The sequence below is a fragment of the Thalia democratica genome, chromosome 2 (assembly GCF_965202585.1).
Source record: "Thalia democratica chromosome 2, ktThaDemo2.hap1.1, whole genome shotgun sequence".
Classification (NCBI taxonomy): Eukaryota; Metazoa; Chordata; class Thaliacea; order Salpida; family Salpidae; genus Thalia; species Thalia democratica.
Window position 1 is genome coordinate 31,032,169 of NC_139166.1, and position 17,811 is coordinate 31,049,979.

The window sequence follows — 17,811 nt, forward strand, 5'->3', positions numbered from 1 at the left end:
TATATTGATATAACTTATTTTTTATGTCCTATCAATAGTCTAAAGATTAAATTTAAGTTTTAATTTTGTCAAGGAAAAATTATGTTTACTTACAAAAATTTTTTTTTATCAGCATATAACATTAAATAACTTTAAATTCGGAAAGTTTATCTGAAAACAAGGTTTTATACAGATTGTTTAATCACCTTTTTTTTTTTAATTTATTGTTTTTTTCCCAAAGAAACTTCTACATTTATACAATGAACAAAAACGTTTTATCTTTAAATATTAAAAGTCTAAAAAAAATTTATAACAAGAGAATACTTTAAATTCTTACATATATTGTTTTAAACTAATATACATGTAAGTTGGTTGTTCATGTAATTTTGCCGCAAGTTTAGACGTTATTAGATAGTGGTCTTATCTAAAATAAAGTTGGTATCGTATTTTTTTTAGGAATCAGTGTTAATTACTTCATTTTTTACATAGTGTTTTATAATATTTTATTGTGCTAAAATCTTAAAAAAGTAAATATAACTTAATTTAAGTTGTTTTACAAAACTTGTTAATCTATTTGACAGGAACCAACAAAATGTTGGTGTTTATAACTTTTGTCCTTTTCTTAATTACGGTCATCCTATTCGATTTTAATCGTCGCATCAAATGTTCCAATAAAGGAAAACCCCCGGGCCCACCATGTTTTCCTGTTGTAGGATCACTGCCATTCTTGTCAATAAACGGCCAAAAAAGTTTCAGAGATTTGGCACTGAGGTATGGACCAGTTTTTTATCTGAAGATTGGAAGTTCTTGGACTGTAGTTTTAAATTCTTTCAATACAGTTGAAGAGGTAAAGATTTGTTTCACTTGATTTATATAACTAGTTAAAGTTGTATGGAGTTTTTCATGTCGGTTTTAGATTAATTAAGTAGTTAACATTTATTTATTACTTTCTTTTACTAGATGTAAAAATTTTAAACATGATTTTGTAACGTAGAATTAAACTAAAAGTTACGATGTTGTAAGTTCTATATTTAAGTAATTTCTAACATGTCTTATATATATATACTTTATTAAACGACAAATAAAAGTGCTCAAAATGTTTGGTTCTAAGACCAGGTGCATGAAAAAACCTTTCGGTTATCGAGTCGCACACCATTTGGATACCCTTTAACGTTTTGTCCAGGACATAACTACAGTTTATTTCTTTTTATAAACTATTATATAATGATAAGGAAAACATAGTTAACAAAATAAGGATAAAAAGATAACTAGTTTATTAAGGTTTAATTTATATTTTAAAAGTTATTAGAAAAAATACAAAAGAAACTTAAGTAGTACTAATTTTAATTTTCAAGGCTTTCGTGAAGCAATCTTCAAAGTTTATTGGAAGAAAAAACAACTTTTTCACTGCCTTCGCTGCAGACAATTCTCGTGGAATTTTCTATTTAGACAGTAAAAAGAGCATTTCCTATCGAAAATTCGTACTAAAGACTTTGTTTGGGTAAAATTTTTAAAATAATGTTAAATATTTACTTCTGGTGCTGTATACGTTTCAAAAATTTGTTTTTTTCTTAAATCTTTAGCACTATATTGTTTATGGAACAACAAAAAAAGCGCTCAAAAAGTTTAGTCTAAAGACCTGGTGTACAAAGGAACCTTTCGGTTATCGAGTCGTACACCACATGCTTATAAAATTTCTTACGAGCTATTACACATAATTTTTTTATCGTCTAAATGTTTAAACATTTAGTAACATAACAATCAATTAAAAGAAACTCTTTAAAGAATGTAAAAATGTAGTACGCTGAAATATTTTTGCGTAAAATTTTATCAGTATTTTGTGTTAAAAATGCAATTTTTCTTTTTTATTTAATGTTTTTACTTGAAAAGTAAAAATAACTTTCTATTTGAATAGATAAATAAACTATTGTATAGTTTTTTAATAGTTTTAAAGAAGTGAATTTACCAGAACTGAACTTAACTTTTATAAATGAAAATATAAAGATAATACTGTACATTTATGCACTTATTAAGAAAAAAAAACAATAACAATTAAAAATAATAATAACAACAAATTTCCTTCTATTTTAAAACATTCTTTTTTACCTTTCGAATACTTATCTAAGTCTAAAATTGTAATAATAGAAAGCAAACAATATTTGCAAACATAATTTTTTTTTTTAATTCCTTAGAAAAAAAGATTTTTTAACATAAGTTTGCTTAGAACAGCTATCTCAGCTTACTGTTTAAACACTTAATTTTCTGTTAAAGTATTTACATCTATAACTATTTTTTTTGCATTGGCATGCTTAAAAAACGTTTGTAAGTATTTTGAACTTAATTCAAATATTAATCTTAAAAATTAATCTAAAGAATAACCAGATAGAAAATGCTGCAATCTAGACTAAACCACTGTTATTGTAACCAACAAATAAAATTTTGAACAAAGAAAAATTTCGGGTATTAAACGACAAATATTGTTAACTTTTTGAACAAAAGTAAATAGATAAGTAGTAATGATCACTAATGACTTTGATAATCCTTATTTACTAGATAACTTTTAAGCTCATCCTGGAACTTTCCAAAATGACTTATATTTTTTAAACATAGTGGTATATTAGTCTACAACTTACTTCCTTGGTAGGATAGCGATTTATGACCTATTTTGCCGTTGAATCTATGTAGGAAAAAACTAGTTTCTGAAGACCTCGTATGATGATTATGGAAGTTTTTTATACTTTTATCGAAATTATAAAAGTAAGCTGGTAACAAATTATTGTAAAACTTAAACGCAAACAGACTTAATTCATATAGGTACAGACTTTCAACATCTAATATTTTTTCTGAGTTTTTAATTCTCTTACACTATCATCATATTTCTTATAATGTATAAGTGCTCTGTTTATGAGAACATTGATGTCATTTATACATTTTTTATTTGCTCTTCCCCAGCACAACAAGCCATATTTACCATTGCCATAAGGAAAGAATTAAAGATCAAATATAATGCTTTTTCATTTAGAAAGTGTCTCGTTTTATGTATTACACCCAATGTTTTTTTTTAATTTATTTAGCACTAAAGCTTATTTTTAGTATTTTTACTTTACTTAAAGAAATTACTTTAAGTTAAATACTAAATATATTTACCCTAAAGCACCTTTTAGAACATTTTTAATTCATAAAAACATCGTTGTTTATGCTTAAACTTGTCAAAAATATCGTATCGCATAAATATATTTATACTAAACTAATTTTATTTTAAACAAGAGTTGTTAATTCTAAACTACAGCATAGCGTTAAAAATGCAATATATAGTTTTGATTTTAGCAAAAAATAAACAGCCAACAGTTTAACTGTTTAATTTTTTTTTTCATTAGAATTAATTTTAGAAATACTAAACAAAAAAAACACCTTAATTTATTGCTTCAGTCTTTTTCAATAGGTTTATTTCTTTATGAATTCATAAATCAAGTAAATCGAGTCATTAAGCTTTACTTTTACAAAAAAAAAAAAAAATATTTTTAAAATGTTTAACGACACTTAATGCAGTCTTTTGTTGTGTAAACAGTAAAATGCACGATTGCTTTTTTGTTTAAGTTATACTTAAATAGTTTTAAACAAAAAAAAAACAGATCAACAGTTAGACCATATATGGAGAATTTTGTTTTAAACGAAGTTAATTTACTTCAACAGAAAATATTAAATAAATGCAACAAATTGTATGATATTGAGGTAAAATTGTTTTTAATTTTTTTGGTTTAATCTAGAGTTTGTTTAGATATTTTGTTACTTTATATGTTTTCTGATGAAACTGCTATATTTAAAAAACTTATACTAATATTATTGATTTTTGACCCCGTGTTTACTGCTTAGCTGATAGTATTACTATTCATATTTGTATTAAATAAAAAAAAATTGAAACTAGCTTTTTATCGTTTTAGTATAAACTAATCTAAAATAGTTGTTTGTCATTTTTAGAATTGAATAAATTGCTTTTTATTTTAACTTAAAGATTTTCTTTAAAAATTTATTAGAACTAGCAGTTTTTCTAAGGCGATAATTTTACAATATAACTTTGTTTATGTTTAGTTTTAATACGTTATCGTAATTTTTTACACATAAACTGTAAAATAATCACTAAGAAAAAACAAACATTTTGACACGTTTTGTGTGTTTTATATAAAAACTTGAATAATAGTAAATGTGTAAAATAACAATTCTACTTGTTACCCGGTTTCAGTGGAAAAAACTCTCGGCCTCGTCAAATATAAAAAAGTAGTAAAAAAGTTATAAAGACTTATAAAAAACTCAGTATTTTGAAGCTGATAATAATAAAATTTCCGGGTCAAAAGTATCAAAATATTTTTAGTTTACGTTAAATTAAAACAGTTCAAAAAAAAATCTTACTATATTAAATTTTTAAGTAAGGTAACTTTTTAAATTAAGAAATACGAAGCAAATTTTACGTAACAGTCGGACATGATGTCATCAGTTTCGAATATAATTTCGATGATGATGTTTTCATCCAGAGTTGAAGATGAAGGCAATGAATTGTTGATGGACTATATAAAAATAAGTTGTACAAGGTAATTAAGACTAAATTTTTGTATATTAAACGATACTAAACAGAAAATTTATGTTAAAAAACATTTACAGATTTCATTAGTTTGTTAAAGTTCAGTTGATACTTAAGGATAAAAATCTTTAAAGAAAATATTTTATGTTTAAAACACTTTATGTTAAACATTTAAATATCTAATAAGTTTTAAACAAGCAAAATAAAATAACTTTTCAAATTTGGTTTTGAAATTTTTCTTCTAGCTATTTGATACTAGTTAAAAGTAATCTTAGACAGTATAAAAACCGTTAATGGCAATTCTACAGGTTGAAACATAGAAAGCGTAGGTAATTTTTTTTAATGATAAGAGGACCTTAAAAGTGAAAACATAATAATAATAAATAAGGATAGTAATTTAACTAATGTAATGAGTAAAACATTATGTTTTATATTTACTATTGACATTTGTTTCTGTAATTTTTTTCTTAGCTCTTCTACTTTTACTTGAAAAAAATCTGTTTTTTTATTTTAGGAACATACTGAACTCCTTGTGACTAACATTTGTACAACTAACTTATTAACTTTTTTATATGTCACAAGTTTTACAAATTTAAAATATGAAGTAAAATATAAAACCAAAAGTTTATTGCTTCTAAACATATTTGTTATACTTATCAGTCTGTTACCGCATTTCGATAAAACTCTTAAAAGCAAAAATATCTCAACCTCCTCATCATGTAGAAAAAGTATTTTTATTTATCAAAATGAAGTTTTAAAGTATATAACAAAAGTATGTTGTTATCAATACCTTTTAGTTGTCGAGAAAAGTCTATCGTGATTAATTTGCTTTATTCTATGCCTTGGACCAGATTTCTTCCAGGTTTTGGTAAGGAGATGGATGAAATGAAAGAAGGAATGGATGTTGGATATGGTGATTTTAACTCAAACAACTTGTTTTAAAAACATAATTGTTCAGTTCTATATTTTTTATCCTACTAACTTCTAAAAACATAACTTTACATAATGCACTTTTAGTTGTAAACTTTTTGTAAAAACTATTGAAGTAAAAAAGTTTTAATTAGCTTTTTTTTAGCTTAACTTAAAGCGTACTGTATAATAAAAATTTAATAAATATCAATTTTTTATTATTTGAAATTGATTAACCTTTAAAAATAATATATCATAAATGTTTTGCTTATAGCTGCAATGGATAAACAAATAACGGAACATCTTGATACTTTTGATTCTTCTGATATAAGAGATTTTATTGATCATTATATTGCGGAAAATGATGCTACAAACAAATCTTTTGATGTATGTTACTCTGATAAGTACTGAAAAATGTTGTTAACTTTATTTTTTAATAAACTTTTAAGATTAAAAAAGTATATATGAACTTTTAAATGTAAAAAGTTTTATTAACAAATATTTCTTAATGTCACTTTCAGCTGACTTAATACTTTTATACGAATTTAAAGTGGTCGAAAAGTACTTGAATAGAACTTTACGATAAAAATAAATAACGACATGAACTTTGTTTAAATATTTTTAGATATTTCATTTATTTAACTTTTAGTTTTGTTTTATAGAAACGTCAATTGATCCAGTTTTTAAAGGACATATTTGTAGCGGGTACTGAAACGAGTGCCTCGACTCTCAGATGGATTTTATTAATGGTTACTAAACACCCTGAAGTTCAGAAAAAAATTCAAGATGAAATTGACCACAAAATTGGTAAGCGTATTTAACATGTTTAGTATTTTAAAACTTTGATCTAACTATTTTTTTGTTTAACTGAAGAGCTTTAAAGCTAAGCTTGAACCTTTACATAAAAAGAAATACTTTTGCTTTTGATCTGTAAGAAGTTTTGTTGTATGTTATTAAACGAAATTGTGCATAACTTTTTCAATGCTTGTAAAATTTTAAAGTTACTTGTCATTTAGATAGCTTTTTATATTTAATTAGAAATCAAAACCAGTTGAACATTGAAAAAAAACTTATTTAGTTTATTATATTCTAGTAAGAGTTTAAAGTTCTCAAGTTTCTTAATTATGGATTTTTAGTAATATAAACTTATATTTTATACAAAGTTTTAATTAGTCTAAAAGGTTTGTCCTAAAATGTTGTAATTTTAATACCGAATTTTTAAAATTTGAGTTATTTTAAAGAAAGTTATGATAAATTTAAATTTTATGTGTTTTTGTAATTTTTATTTCTGTTACACTCAAAATAATAAATTTTTAATACATTTATTACATTTATAAATTTATTTGGTGTAATTTACAAGTTAAAGAATGTTCCGTTTATATAACCACGTTTTAAATATCATATCCAATATAAATTTTAGTCAAGCATTCAGCAGTTTATGTACTTATTTTGTACAAAATTATAACGGTTTAAAAATTTTTTATTTTATTTTAGTCAAAATCAACATTGGTATATATTTAATAACAAAACATTTCGAAATGTTTTAAAAGTTTTGAAGTCTTTGAAGCTTGCTTAAGTAAAACAAGACAAAAGAATTTTGTAAACAATTTTTTTTAAATTGTTTTACTGTGTTTCTCGGAACTAAACTCCATGAACCACGAATATAAATTTTCAATATACATACAAGATAAATTTACATAACAAATACTTTTACTTGGAAATATATATTAAAAGGCTTCTTACATCTACAAAATAGAGTTTTACTGTATTTATACTGTAGCTCTTTTAAGAAGAAAACTTATAATTTAACGTAAATACTTGCTTTTTTTGTGTAGAGATAATTAAACAACTTTCTAGTTTTTACTCTCCTATCTTAATTAGTATAAGGTGTTTTAACTAAGCTTTATTATTCAACGACATAAAAAGTTTAGACTACTATTTCGACTTAGAAGTTTAAGTTGTAAACTATTAATAGTCAATGTTTAAGTTAACTTATTTGTAAGAACAAAAGCAACACAGTATATAATTTTTTGTATTTCAACAATCACTTAAGTTCATCAATAAGAAAAACATTCATCAGTCATGTACAAATTTAATCAAAAACAATTTTTTAATAATAAAGGTAGAGATGGAAAGATATCAAAAGATTTAAAATTGAATTACACTCGTGCTTGCATTCTCGAAGTTATGCGAATGAAGACAGTTGTTCCGTTATCTATTCCGAGATTCACTACTTCTGATGCAGTTGTCAGTGGTTACCACATACCAAAAGGAACTGAGGTTTTTGAAAATGCTTTACCCTTTATTTTTTTTAGTGGACTGTACTTTCTTGTAAATAAAGGCAAAATAACGACAACGAACTCATTTAGATTTTACCTTAAAGTAGTTATAAAATTTCTGTTAAATGTATCAATGATTTTATTTGTAGTATTTTTTTATCATTAACCACAATTTTTTGTGCAGTTTAAATCTTCTCAAAAAGTATTTTAAATTATTTTTTCCAACGTATCTTTATCTACTTTACTTTTTCTATTTATCTTAAACCAAATGTAGCTAACAATTTTATAAACTATTCACATTATAAATCGTAAATGCATGAAGATATAAAACAAACGAATTTCAATAGTTTAGTAAGAATTTTAACTTCACTAAATATGTATGCAATCTATACTATAACACTATAAAGGTTATTCCAAACTTATGGGCAGTTAACAACGATCCAGCTTTATGGAAAAACCCAGAAGTATTTGATCCAATGCGACATATAAACGAAAGGGGCGACTTTGTTCCTAGTAGAAAAATAATCCCATTTTCATTAGGAGGTAGAAATTGTTTAGGTGCAACTTTGGCTAAAATGGAAGTATTCCTGTTTACAGTCGGAATTTTTCAAAAGTTTAGAGTTAGTCCAAACTCTGAAAAAGATCCGGATCTCAATGAGATTCCAGGGTTTATCAACTCTCCAAATCCTTATGACTTTGTTTTCAGCTTAAGATAAAACAACTGTATAATTGATAATTTTTATTGTTACTGTCGCCCACATTTTTTTTTCAAAAAAAAAAATTAAGTAAAGAAAAAATTAATTATAAAAAATAAGTTTTTAGCAGTCTTAACTAAAATTAATATTAATTTTAAAAATATGTATTCAATGTCTACAAATAAAACAAAATTTAAAATATTAAAGTTAAAATGTTTTGTTTACATTATACTTAATTCTTATTAATAGATCTAAATGTTTTAGAGATAAAAACGAGTATGAAGTAATCTAAAATAAGTTATAACAGTTTTGCATATAATATTTTTAATGTTCTCGAAATTTAGGTTGTTCACAACAAAAAAACTATATATATTTGTTTGTATTTCGATATAGATAGAACTTATTTTTTTATGTTCTAATTATAATTTTAAGTTTTACTATACGTTTAAGTTTAAGTTTTGTCAAAAAAAATTGTTTACTTACTAAATAAATTTTATTTTAAGTATAGAACTTTACGTTTTATTAATAAACTTCCAAACACTTACTTTAAAAAACAAAATATTATAAAAGTTGTTTACTTATTTTTCTGTTTTATTTTTGTAACTTATGATATAGGTTGTCCTCAAAATATAAACTACTTTTTTATAAAACCTTTTTAATGTAAAATTTTTATGCTTAAGTATAGTTTATTGAACGACAAAAAAAAAGCGCTCAAAAATTTTGGTCCTAGGACCTGGTGCACGAAAAAACCCTTTCGGTTATTGAGTCGCACACCATGGATACCTTTTAACGTCTTGTCTAGGACATTAATTTAGTGTTAATTTTTTTTTTAACTATAAAAAGTATGAAATTTTTATTGCTAAACGTACTTAAAATTATTTACTTTTGTAAAAAGGTTTAATTTAATAAGTCTTGTTTTTAAGCACTAAAACGACAATTCTTAACCCTCAAATATTCACTAACTTTTTAAACTTTTTTATTCTTACTGTGTTTATGAAATTTTCTTCGAACAAGTATTTCAAAAATTATTGCTAATTTTTTTCTTATTTTTTTGTTATAAAAGTATATTTATGAAACAAATAGAAATTGGTTTATTGTAATATTCTCATTTAAAAATAAAAGCCTGGGTTGAGAACGAAATAAAATAAACAAATAATTTTCAAATATATGATTGCATTACGCTGAGCTGCTTAAAAACAAACATTGATGATATTTTAGTTTGAATTTTTATTTTTGTTGTGGTCTAACAGAAAAACAAAAACTGGAATTAGTTGTACATAAACTATCTACTTTTACATATAAGTAGTACACTGTGTATTAAAAAGAATCAAAACTATTACATAGAAAATAAAAAATCTCTAATATTTTATATCAATCGAATTTTTTTTTATCAACAATCTTTTTAGCATATAAGAAGAACAAAAAAAAAGAACTAGTGTTTTCATATTTTTATACTTTAGTAATAAACTTTAAACTGACTACTTCTTCCTTCGAAAGAAGTTATTTCACCTTTTCTATTTTTTGAATCACCATAGTACACAATCTGGTAATTTCCACTTGTTTGTTTCTTAGGAATTTCCCATGTTATTGTAACTTCACTACTACCGTTTGATTGTTTTCGTTGCGATGTTTTGCTTTCGTCTTTTAAGACACCTGACTTCTTAAAACATTCGACTAACCTAAGTAAAAAATGTTTTTTAACAAAAAGAAGTACTTTATTTTATAAGCTTGAACATTAGTTGTAATGTTATTACTACATATGCTAATACCATTGAAAGAAAAGATTTTAAACACTTTATCAAATTTCAAACGCATGTACTATTATTTGTATATTTTTGAATTGTATTTGTAAGAAAAAAACAGAAGTTGTTTTTGTTCATTTAGAAATAGTATTTTTATAACAAATAAAATGCTTACTATATAAAAACATTAGAAATAAAAGATACAAAATCACACTTAAGCAACATTATTTTCGAAATTCGAATAAAAATTCTATAGAAAATAGCTTTAAACTTAAATCTAAATGTCAAACTTATGTCTTTCCATTTTTTCGCTGCATTCGAATCTACCTTCTTGGTTTAGTTTTTGAGCTTTGTTTATATCGAACCTGACACCAGTACTCTCGGCTATCACGTCAGACAAGGCTGAAAATATATTTACGTCATCTGTACCGGAAACTTTTGGTTGGTCTGTACGCGCCCACGCAAACTTTGTGGACCAATCAGCATCGTTGTAAACTGTTTGAGTCGATCCGTCATCATTTAACTTCAATACTTCCAAGTATGTCTTTCCAAGCTATTTTTTTGATCCTTTATAATTTTGTAGCTATATGTACTTAAAGGTAAACGTTATAAATAACATACGAACTTCGATTTACAATTTAAAGTCTGAAAATGGTTATGGTTATAAAAATAAAATAAAAAAATATCATGTGGACATTTAACAGATACAGTCATACGTAAATGTACTTTTTATGAATAATTTTCGATAAATGTTTCTTTTTTTTGTCGTACAGCAAATAACTGTAAAATTAACTTTCATGTTTTGACGTGGATTAGCAGCCTGAAACTTCACAACAACCTTTTCACCGGTAAAATAATACTGTTTAGCGTCTTGCAGAACATCTCCAAAACTTTTTCCTGTAGGTGCCGTATCATAGCCAGGTACAGAACTCAGACCTGATTGCTCAGGCTCTTCTAAGAAAGGGGGTTCTCCACTCTCATAAAAACCTATTAAAGTTTAAAAATATATATCATATGAAGATACCGATGGCTTCTTTTGAAAACAATTTCCCTTATTGTTAGACGTTTTAATAGTTTAGATTAACCCTAAATAAGCTTTTACTTTTTGTATCTGTTCGAAGTCTAGTAAAAAAAAGTTTTCAGTATGATTCATTACCTCCATTTAATAAAGGATTAAGAAGGTCCTTATACTTCTGCAAATAAATGTCAAGTGTATGGGGTCCATATATAGTAGAAGCAGCTTCATACCTTTGAGCTTGATATTCTTCAAATGTAGTTATGTAGTGAGTATAAACATTTGACAACCCTGCTATAACTACCTGTTTCAAATTTTTTACACTACAACAAAGCTCAATTTTTTAAACTTAAAGATAGATTAGAATATATTTTTGGCTTAAAAATAAAAAGATTTTATCTAAATAGTATAAATATCATAAAAATTCAGTAACTTTTCACAAAAACAATACAGAAAAATAAACTAATAAAATTTTCATAAAATTTATCCTATCTAAATTAACTAGTAATTTTTAAATTTTTCTATTTGTAATATTAATTAGTTTTCTTTTCCTACCCCTCCCCCTAACAGACTATTAGTTTACTTTTATTAACTTTGCACAGATGTGTTTGTATGTAATAAGTTATCACCTTTTATATAGTTTAAACTTTTAATGAGTTTTTTATAATTTTAACTTTGTTTAATGTTTTGTTTATGTTTATTTTTTGGTTAATATAAATGTTTTTTTTTTCTCATTGTGTGTCCCGGTTTTGGCTCAGGTTTTGATGCCCGAGTCTAACATTGCACAATAACAATATAATAGTAATAAATATCAAACTTGTATCTTTTATTCTATTAGATTTATGAAAGTAATGTTTTTAAATAAAAATGCAATACTCACTGCTAAAGTTTACAAAAAAATACCAACTTGAACATCATTTTGCCCATATTCCTTCATTTTCATTCTGATGGCATCTTTTAGTCTTCTTCCAGACATTGTTGTAAACTCTCCAGGTACAGCAGCAATAACAAGACTGCCGATTTTGAAAATCTGTACTTCGACTATAGTTGGATGCCAAAGTCTAGGTTTATCCATATCTGAAAATAAGTTACTTGATTATAAAAATAAATTTTAATAAGACCAGATATAACCTAACGTAATAAAGTTGCAGAAAAAATAATTCTGGAAGCTAGCTTTAACGACTGTAACCTGTATAGTAGTGTTTTACTTTTAGCTAACTTTTTGTCTTTTGTAATAATTATAATATTCTAAATACAACTAAGTACGGTTTGTCTAAAAATAAATAAATAAATCATAAGTTACAGTTTACATGTAAAGAATTACACATAAATAAAACCTAACATCCGGTAGGGAGAAGAACAGGTTTAGGAGAATGACATTCTAAGTCTTCTTTGGTAGGTGGGTTAGTACATACAATTGGTTTCAAAATACTAACAACGGTCTCCCAAAACGGAATATATTCAGTCATTCCTTGATAAAAGTTAAATGCTCCCGCTCCATCAGTTGTACCAGCGGCAAAACTAAAGATTTTTCGGAGTATTTAATATTTATTTTTATTGTTATTTTTTTATTTTCTAGTTTTGTTAGAGATAATTTATTTAAATCTTTTTATAATTATCAAGTGTTGTTTTATAAATTTTAAAATTTTTCTTAAGCAAGTATAACTAAAAAAATCTAACTGATTGAGTTATTTTTTATTTAATGTTTGTATGTAGATTAAAATATGCTGCTAATTTTTTTTGTTATGCAAAATATATTACGCTTTAATACTTTTACTGCTGTGTTCTACTTTTGTCATACTAAAAGTTTAATTAATAATCTACTTAAGTTTTTACTAATTGCGTTTTTTAGGTAGTTATAAAACAGTTAAAACAAAATATAAAAGTTATTAGTGTTAAAGTTTTCAGATAGACAATATACGTATTTAATTGTAGTTCTAAATTAAACATTACGGTTTATAATAATGACATAATACAAAAGTGTTATTTAATCGCGACATATATATTTCTTTAACAAAACCTGTATCCCATTCCAGGAAGACACGACTTTACATTTCTGCCATCATCTAACTGATGAGAAGTACCACCCATATCAATAAACTGATGAACAAAAGACACTTCACCACTAAGCTCTACCATGTTGTTACTAAAAGGTATTATTTTTTAAATAAATGCAAAGTAAATATTTTTGTTTTCATTTATGAAAATTTGTAGCATAGTTATTTGTTTCTTTTCTAAGAATATTTTTGTTGAATTAAAAGCGATTTTATTAGCAAAAATATTTGGAAAAATAGTCTAAAAGTTTATAAGGTTTAAAATATTTTTTTTCCAAATTTAACCTACTAATTTTATTTGTACCTACAACTTCTCATTATAAAAAGTTATTTACATAAAAAATATAAAAAACAAAACTTTAATTTCCTTATCTATTAAAACATACTTTTCAAAAAGTTCAACAACAGCATCGTACTGTCTCCCAGCGATAATGTCAGTTGAGTCAAACATATCCAGTCCTGGTCCGAACGCAACACAACCCTGACTTCTATTTATATTATTATTGTTTCCATCTAATAGTTCGCAGGTCGAGTGCTCAGAACTACAAGGACTTCCTATGCTTGTGGCGTTTTCTTTATAAAGAAAGTTTACAAACTAAAGTTATTACTTAAGCCGGACTAACTTTATGATAACTATATTTAATCTACAAACTTAGATTAGTTTAGTAATAATTTTGTATTTAAGTATAAATTAGTATTGGTATTTTGATCGAATTTAGTTGATTTTTATGTAAGTTTTATTTGAACAAGTCATATTATATTTTAATATATATTTTTTACTTTTTTAAATTAAAAAATAATGTTTTTTAATCCGACTTAGCGATAATGCATTGTGAATACAACTTGAGCAAAAATCGATGCTTATTAAAAGCAGTTATATCTTATGCTATAAAAAGCTTTAGCAACTTCTAAATTTAATTAAGACACTAAGATTTTTCGACTGCGGAGTATAAAGAATTAACCTGAATCAATACATATTGGCCCATTTGTTCTAGGCGAAACATCTCCAACATTTGCTTGTGCAAAAGCTCCAACATACTCAAATTCCTACATAAGTTTTTAAATTTGAATAGTATTTTTTCACATATAGCTTTAAAAAATCGAAAACAGTTTTTATTGTAATTAAGTTGTTTTTGTCATCCTTATATTCATATTAACACTAAAAAGTTGTATTTGCTACTTTTTGATTTTTTAACTCAACGTTAAAGCTTATTATAAAAAGTTATAAAAATTTAGTGGTAACTCTACTACATCATTCTTCTTGTTCATTCTGTTTTCAAAAAGAGCAGAAGCACGCCCCTTGTGGTCACTGCTTATCAAATTATTAGTAAAATTCATGCTGGTTGGATGAGAAGGGTACCATGACAACATAGCTTTACTTGTCCCTATAGATTAAAAGGTTATTAATCAAGCAAACACTTTTTAAAAGTTAAAACATACTTAAATTATTATAAAGGTTTTGAATTAAAAGAAACCAAAATTTATTATAAATCAAAATAAAATATACCCAATTCATCTTCGAAGCTGATCACATCAATTTCTTGGTCGGTATTGTGTTCATACCTTTAAGAATAAAGCATTTGTTTGTTTATATTTGTATTTAAACAAGATTGCCATATAGTGTATATTAACAAGCGTTTGAAAAATTTAAAGCTATTGTTAACAACAAGTTGGTTTTTATTTTGTACTGAATATTTAGTTTAGATCTTTAAAAAATTTAATAAAGGTAGACGAATCATAGGCAAAATAGATTGCTGAGTCTATTTAAAAAAGTAAAACTAGCTTTACAAGACAAACTGTTATTATTAATCAAATATATTAGGTAATACTAATGAAACTACCCTGAAAAGCTTTCAAATAATTGAAAGTAATAATAGATTTTAAAAAACTTGTGGTTATGATTTTATCAACTACATGTAGTTTTGGTAATGACAACAATACTATGAAAACATCAGGTTAAGTTTGTTTAAAACAAAATTATCTACTATTGTGGATTAACTGTGTTGAGTATTGAAAACTACATTGATTTTAGTTAAAAAACAATAAAAATTACTTAGTATATGATCAAGAAAAAAGTTTTAAAATACTACAGCTTTTTGCCAGTTCAGTAACTTATAAAATAAAACATAAATAAACTGTTGTGCATATGTTTACATTCAGGAAAACAGTATATTAAGTTTTAAAATCAATTAATACTTGAACGTACTTGTTCCTTTCCTCCTCAGGATTTCTCAAGTAAGAAGTCGGGCTTCTGTTTATATTTGCGTCTTCTTTTAATTTTTGTTTTCCCAATTTAATTTTTGATTTTACCATGTTGCTATTTGCTAGAAATTTTGTTATTTTATGGAAAAAATGTATTATTGCTTTTATAATTTTACTTCAAAATTTTAAGCAGAGTTATTAAAATCTTAGAATTTTTCTAAAGTTGTAAAAAAGTTGAAACTTTTGAAACGCTTACTTAAAGTATTGCCAGTAATACTTAAACACAAACAATACAGCAGTATAAGTAATGCTTAAGTTGACAATTTCAAAATAACCTTGCAGAATACTTTTAGCAATTCCATCAACAAAAGCTTGTGTCGTATCATCCACGTGACCGAGTGAAGTAACTTCGAACAGGAGAAACTGAAAGAATCCTGCTGGTCCTGAATGAGAATGAGTTCCTGATATCATTACGTTCTTCTCGTTGAAACTGTAAAATATTTTTTAGAATCTCTGTAGATTTTTGCATTCTAGTGAATTTAATTTTACTCAAAGAAATTGTTACATGATAAATTGTACAGAGTTTAAATATTTGAAACAAGGTTTAACGTACCTATTGATTTTGTTTAAAACTTTTTTTTAAATTGAAACAACAATATATCATATTGGTTTTATATATCTATTGATTTTGTTTAAAACTTTTTTTTAAATTGAAACAACAATATATCATAAGCAATTAATACAAAAAATAATTTAAAATATGACATACTTTCGTATAACAACTTTAGAGTATTACTTCGAAGTTTCAAACACATAACGATAGCTATTCTCTTTTTCTACAAGATAAAACACTTATAGTTTTATAAAACTAAGTCATTAAAAAATATAACTTTTTAACAATACGATTAAGCATAATATAGTTTATTTAGTACTTATTACTATCTTTGCTCTCTTTTTTATGCTTTAAATTTTAAAAACTATAATCTATGTTAAAACAACTAATATTTTTGTATCAAGAACTTAATATAGTTAAAAACATTCATACTTTTACAAATATATATAAAATTGCAGTACACTTTTTATGTGTGTAAAATAACTTCTAGTTAATCAAAAAAACTATACAAATCACATTTCTTACTCATCAGTAGTTTCTTTTAGCTTTTCAACAACTTTTAATTTGAGCAGTTGTGATGCCATACCACCGTCAAACGTCACAAAAGCTATTTTGCTACGTAACTTTAAATCACTGATGACGTAAGACCTACTGTACAATCTCGTGTGTAAGCCCCCAGCTATTTGTTCTGGATGTGCGTACCCCATCTATTATTTAGAGTTTTTTTTTTGTTGTATTTAGTTATCCTTAGACTGTTATTATTAGATGTTAAGAAACTGTTTAAAAAAATTTATAGAAAAAATCATAAAACTTAAATGGATCAGCTAATTAAGTTGCTTTACAAACAGTTTTAGTTTACCATGTTAACTTCCACTATTGGTCCAGTTATATCGACTTTCGAAGCACCGCTCATAAAATACGTTGGGTTTTCATCTAAAAGTTTTTGTTCAATTTTTTTTTTAGAATAAACTGGCTACAATAAAAAAAATCTAGATACTTAATTAAATAACAGTGCGTGATTTTTGTAAAGCAAAAACTGCTTGTGATAAACTTTTAGGTTAAAAACTGTTAAAAAAAGTTTTGGAACTGTTGTAAAATAAACTAATATTTAGTTAAAAGTAAATGAATAGAAAAAAAAATACCTGTAGTATTACTATTTTGGCTGTCAGATGAAAGAAACCCGATTAAAACTCCAATTCCAACTGCCACTAAAACTGCACATGTCACTACAAAAAATGATTTAGATGGTCCCATATTTTTATATGGTTCTAAAAATTGCCATATATATCTATTTACTATGTAATACGTAAATTAAGTTTAAAAATAAATTTATTAATTGTTTTATGGTAAAAAAACTAAATTACGAAAGGTTCAAAAGTTTTTAACTGTAATAAAAAACAACTTTATGAAATGATAATTTTATGTTTTTTCATAGTTTGTAACAGCTAATTAGAATATAAAAAAGACTTTGTTCACATTAATATCTTTTAGTAATTAATGCCTATAACGAGGTATTAGTTAATGTTTTACTTGCTATTATTGCACGACAAACAAAAAAAAACAGTGATTTTAATTAATTAGAACAAACATTTAAGAAAAGTTGTAACAATCTTAAGTTTTACAAGCAACTTGGATATATACTCTATATTCCATTCGATAAAAACATTTTTGAAGTGTTTGTGAAAATAAAGAATCAGTAAAGAGTGGCTCTTTATTCACTTACTTTGAAACAAAAAGTTTGTTTAAT

General features: G+C 25.1%; 2 protein-coding genes across 2 annotated transcripts; one reads left to right on the forward strand and one right to left on the reverse strand.

Annotated features, from left to right (window-relative positions):
- The first annotated feature begins 571 nt into the window (after positions 1-571).
- Positions 572-8,459, forward strand: LOC145828539 (cytochrome P450 2U1-like). The gene is made up of 7 exons (XM_082936295.1): positions 572-826; positions 4,453-4,565; positions 5,353-5,468; positions 5,739-5,851; positions 6,127-6,271; positions 7,587-7,744; positions 8,151-8,459. The coding sequence occupies exons 1-7, from the start codon at positions 572-574 to the stop codon at positions 8,457-8,459; spliced, it is 1,209 nt and encodes a 402-aa protein (XP_082792421.1).
- A 1,435-nt stretch (positions 8,460-9,894) lies between these two features.
- On the reverse strand, positions 9,895-17,318 carry LOC145828540 (neutral ceramidase-like). Its single transcript, XM_082936296.1, has 16 exons — positions 17,207-17,318; positions 16,924-16,997; positions 16,590-16,771; positions 15,787-15,941; positions 15,456-15,573; positions 14,757-14,812; positions 14,501-14,634; positions 14,212-14,296; positions 13,636-13,822; positions 13,216-13,341; positions 12,538-12,716; positions 12,103-12,272; positions 11,337-11,499; positions 10,974-11,167; positions 10,471-10,733; positions 9,895-10,117 (listed from the first exon to the last, which is right to left on the reverse strand). The coding sequence occupies exons 1-16, from the start codon at positions 17,316-17,318 to the stop codon at positions 9,895-9,897; spliced, it is 2,421 nt and encodes an 806-aa protein (XP_082792422.1).
- Positions 17,319-17,811: the final 493 nt, after the last annotated feature.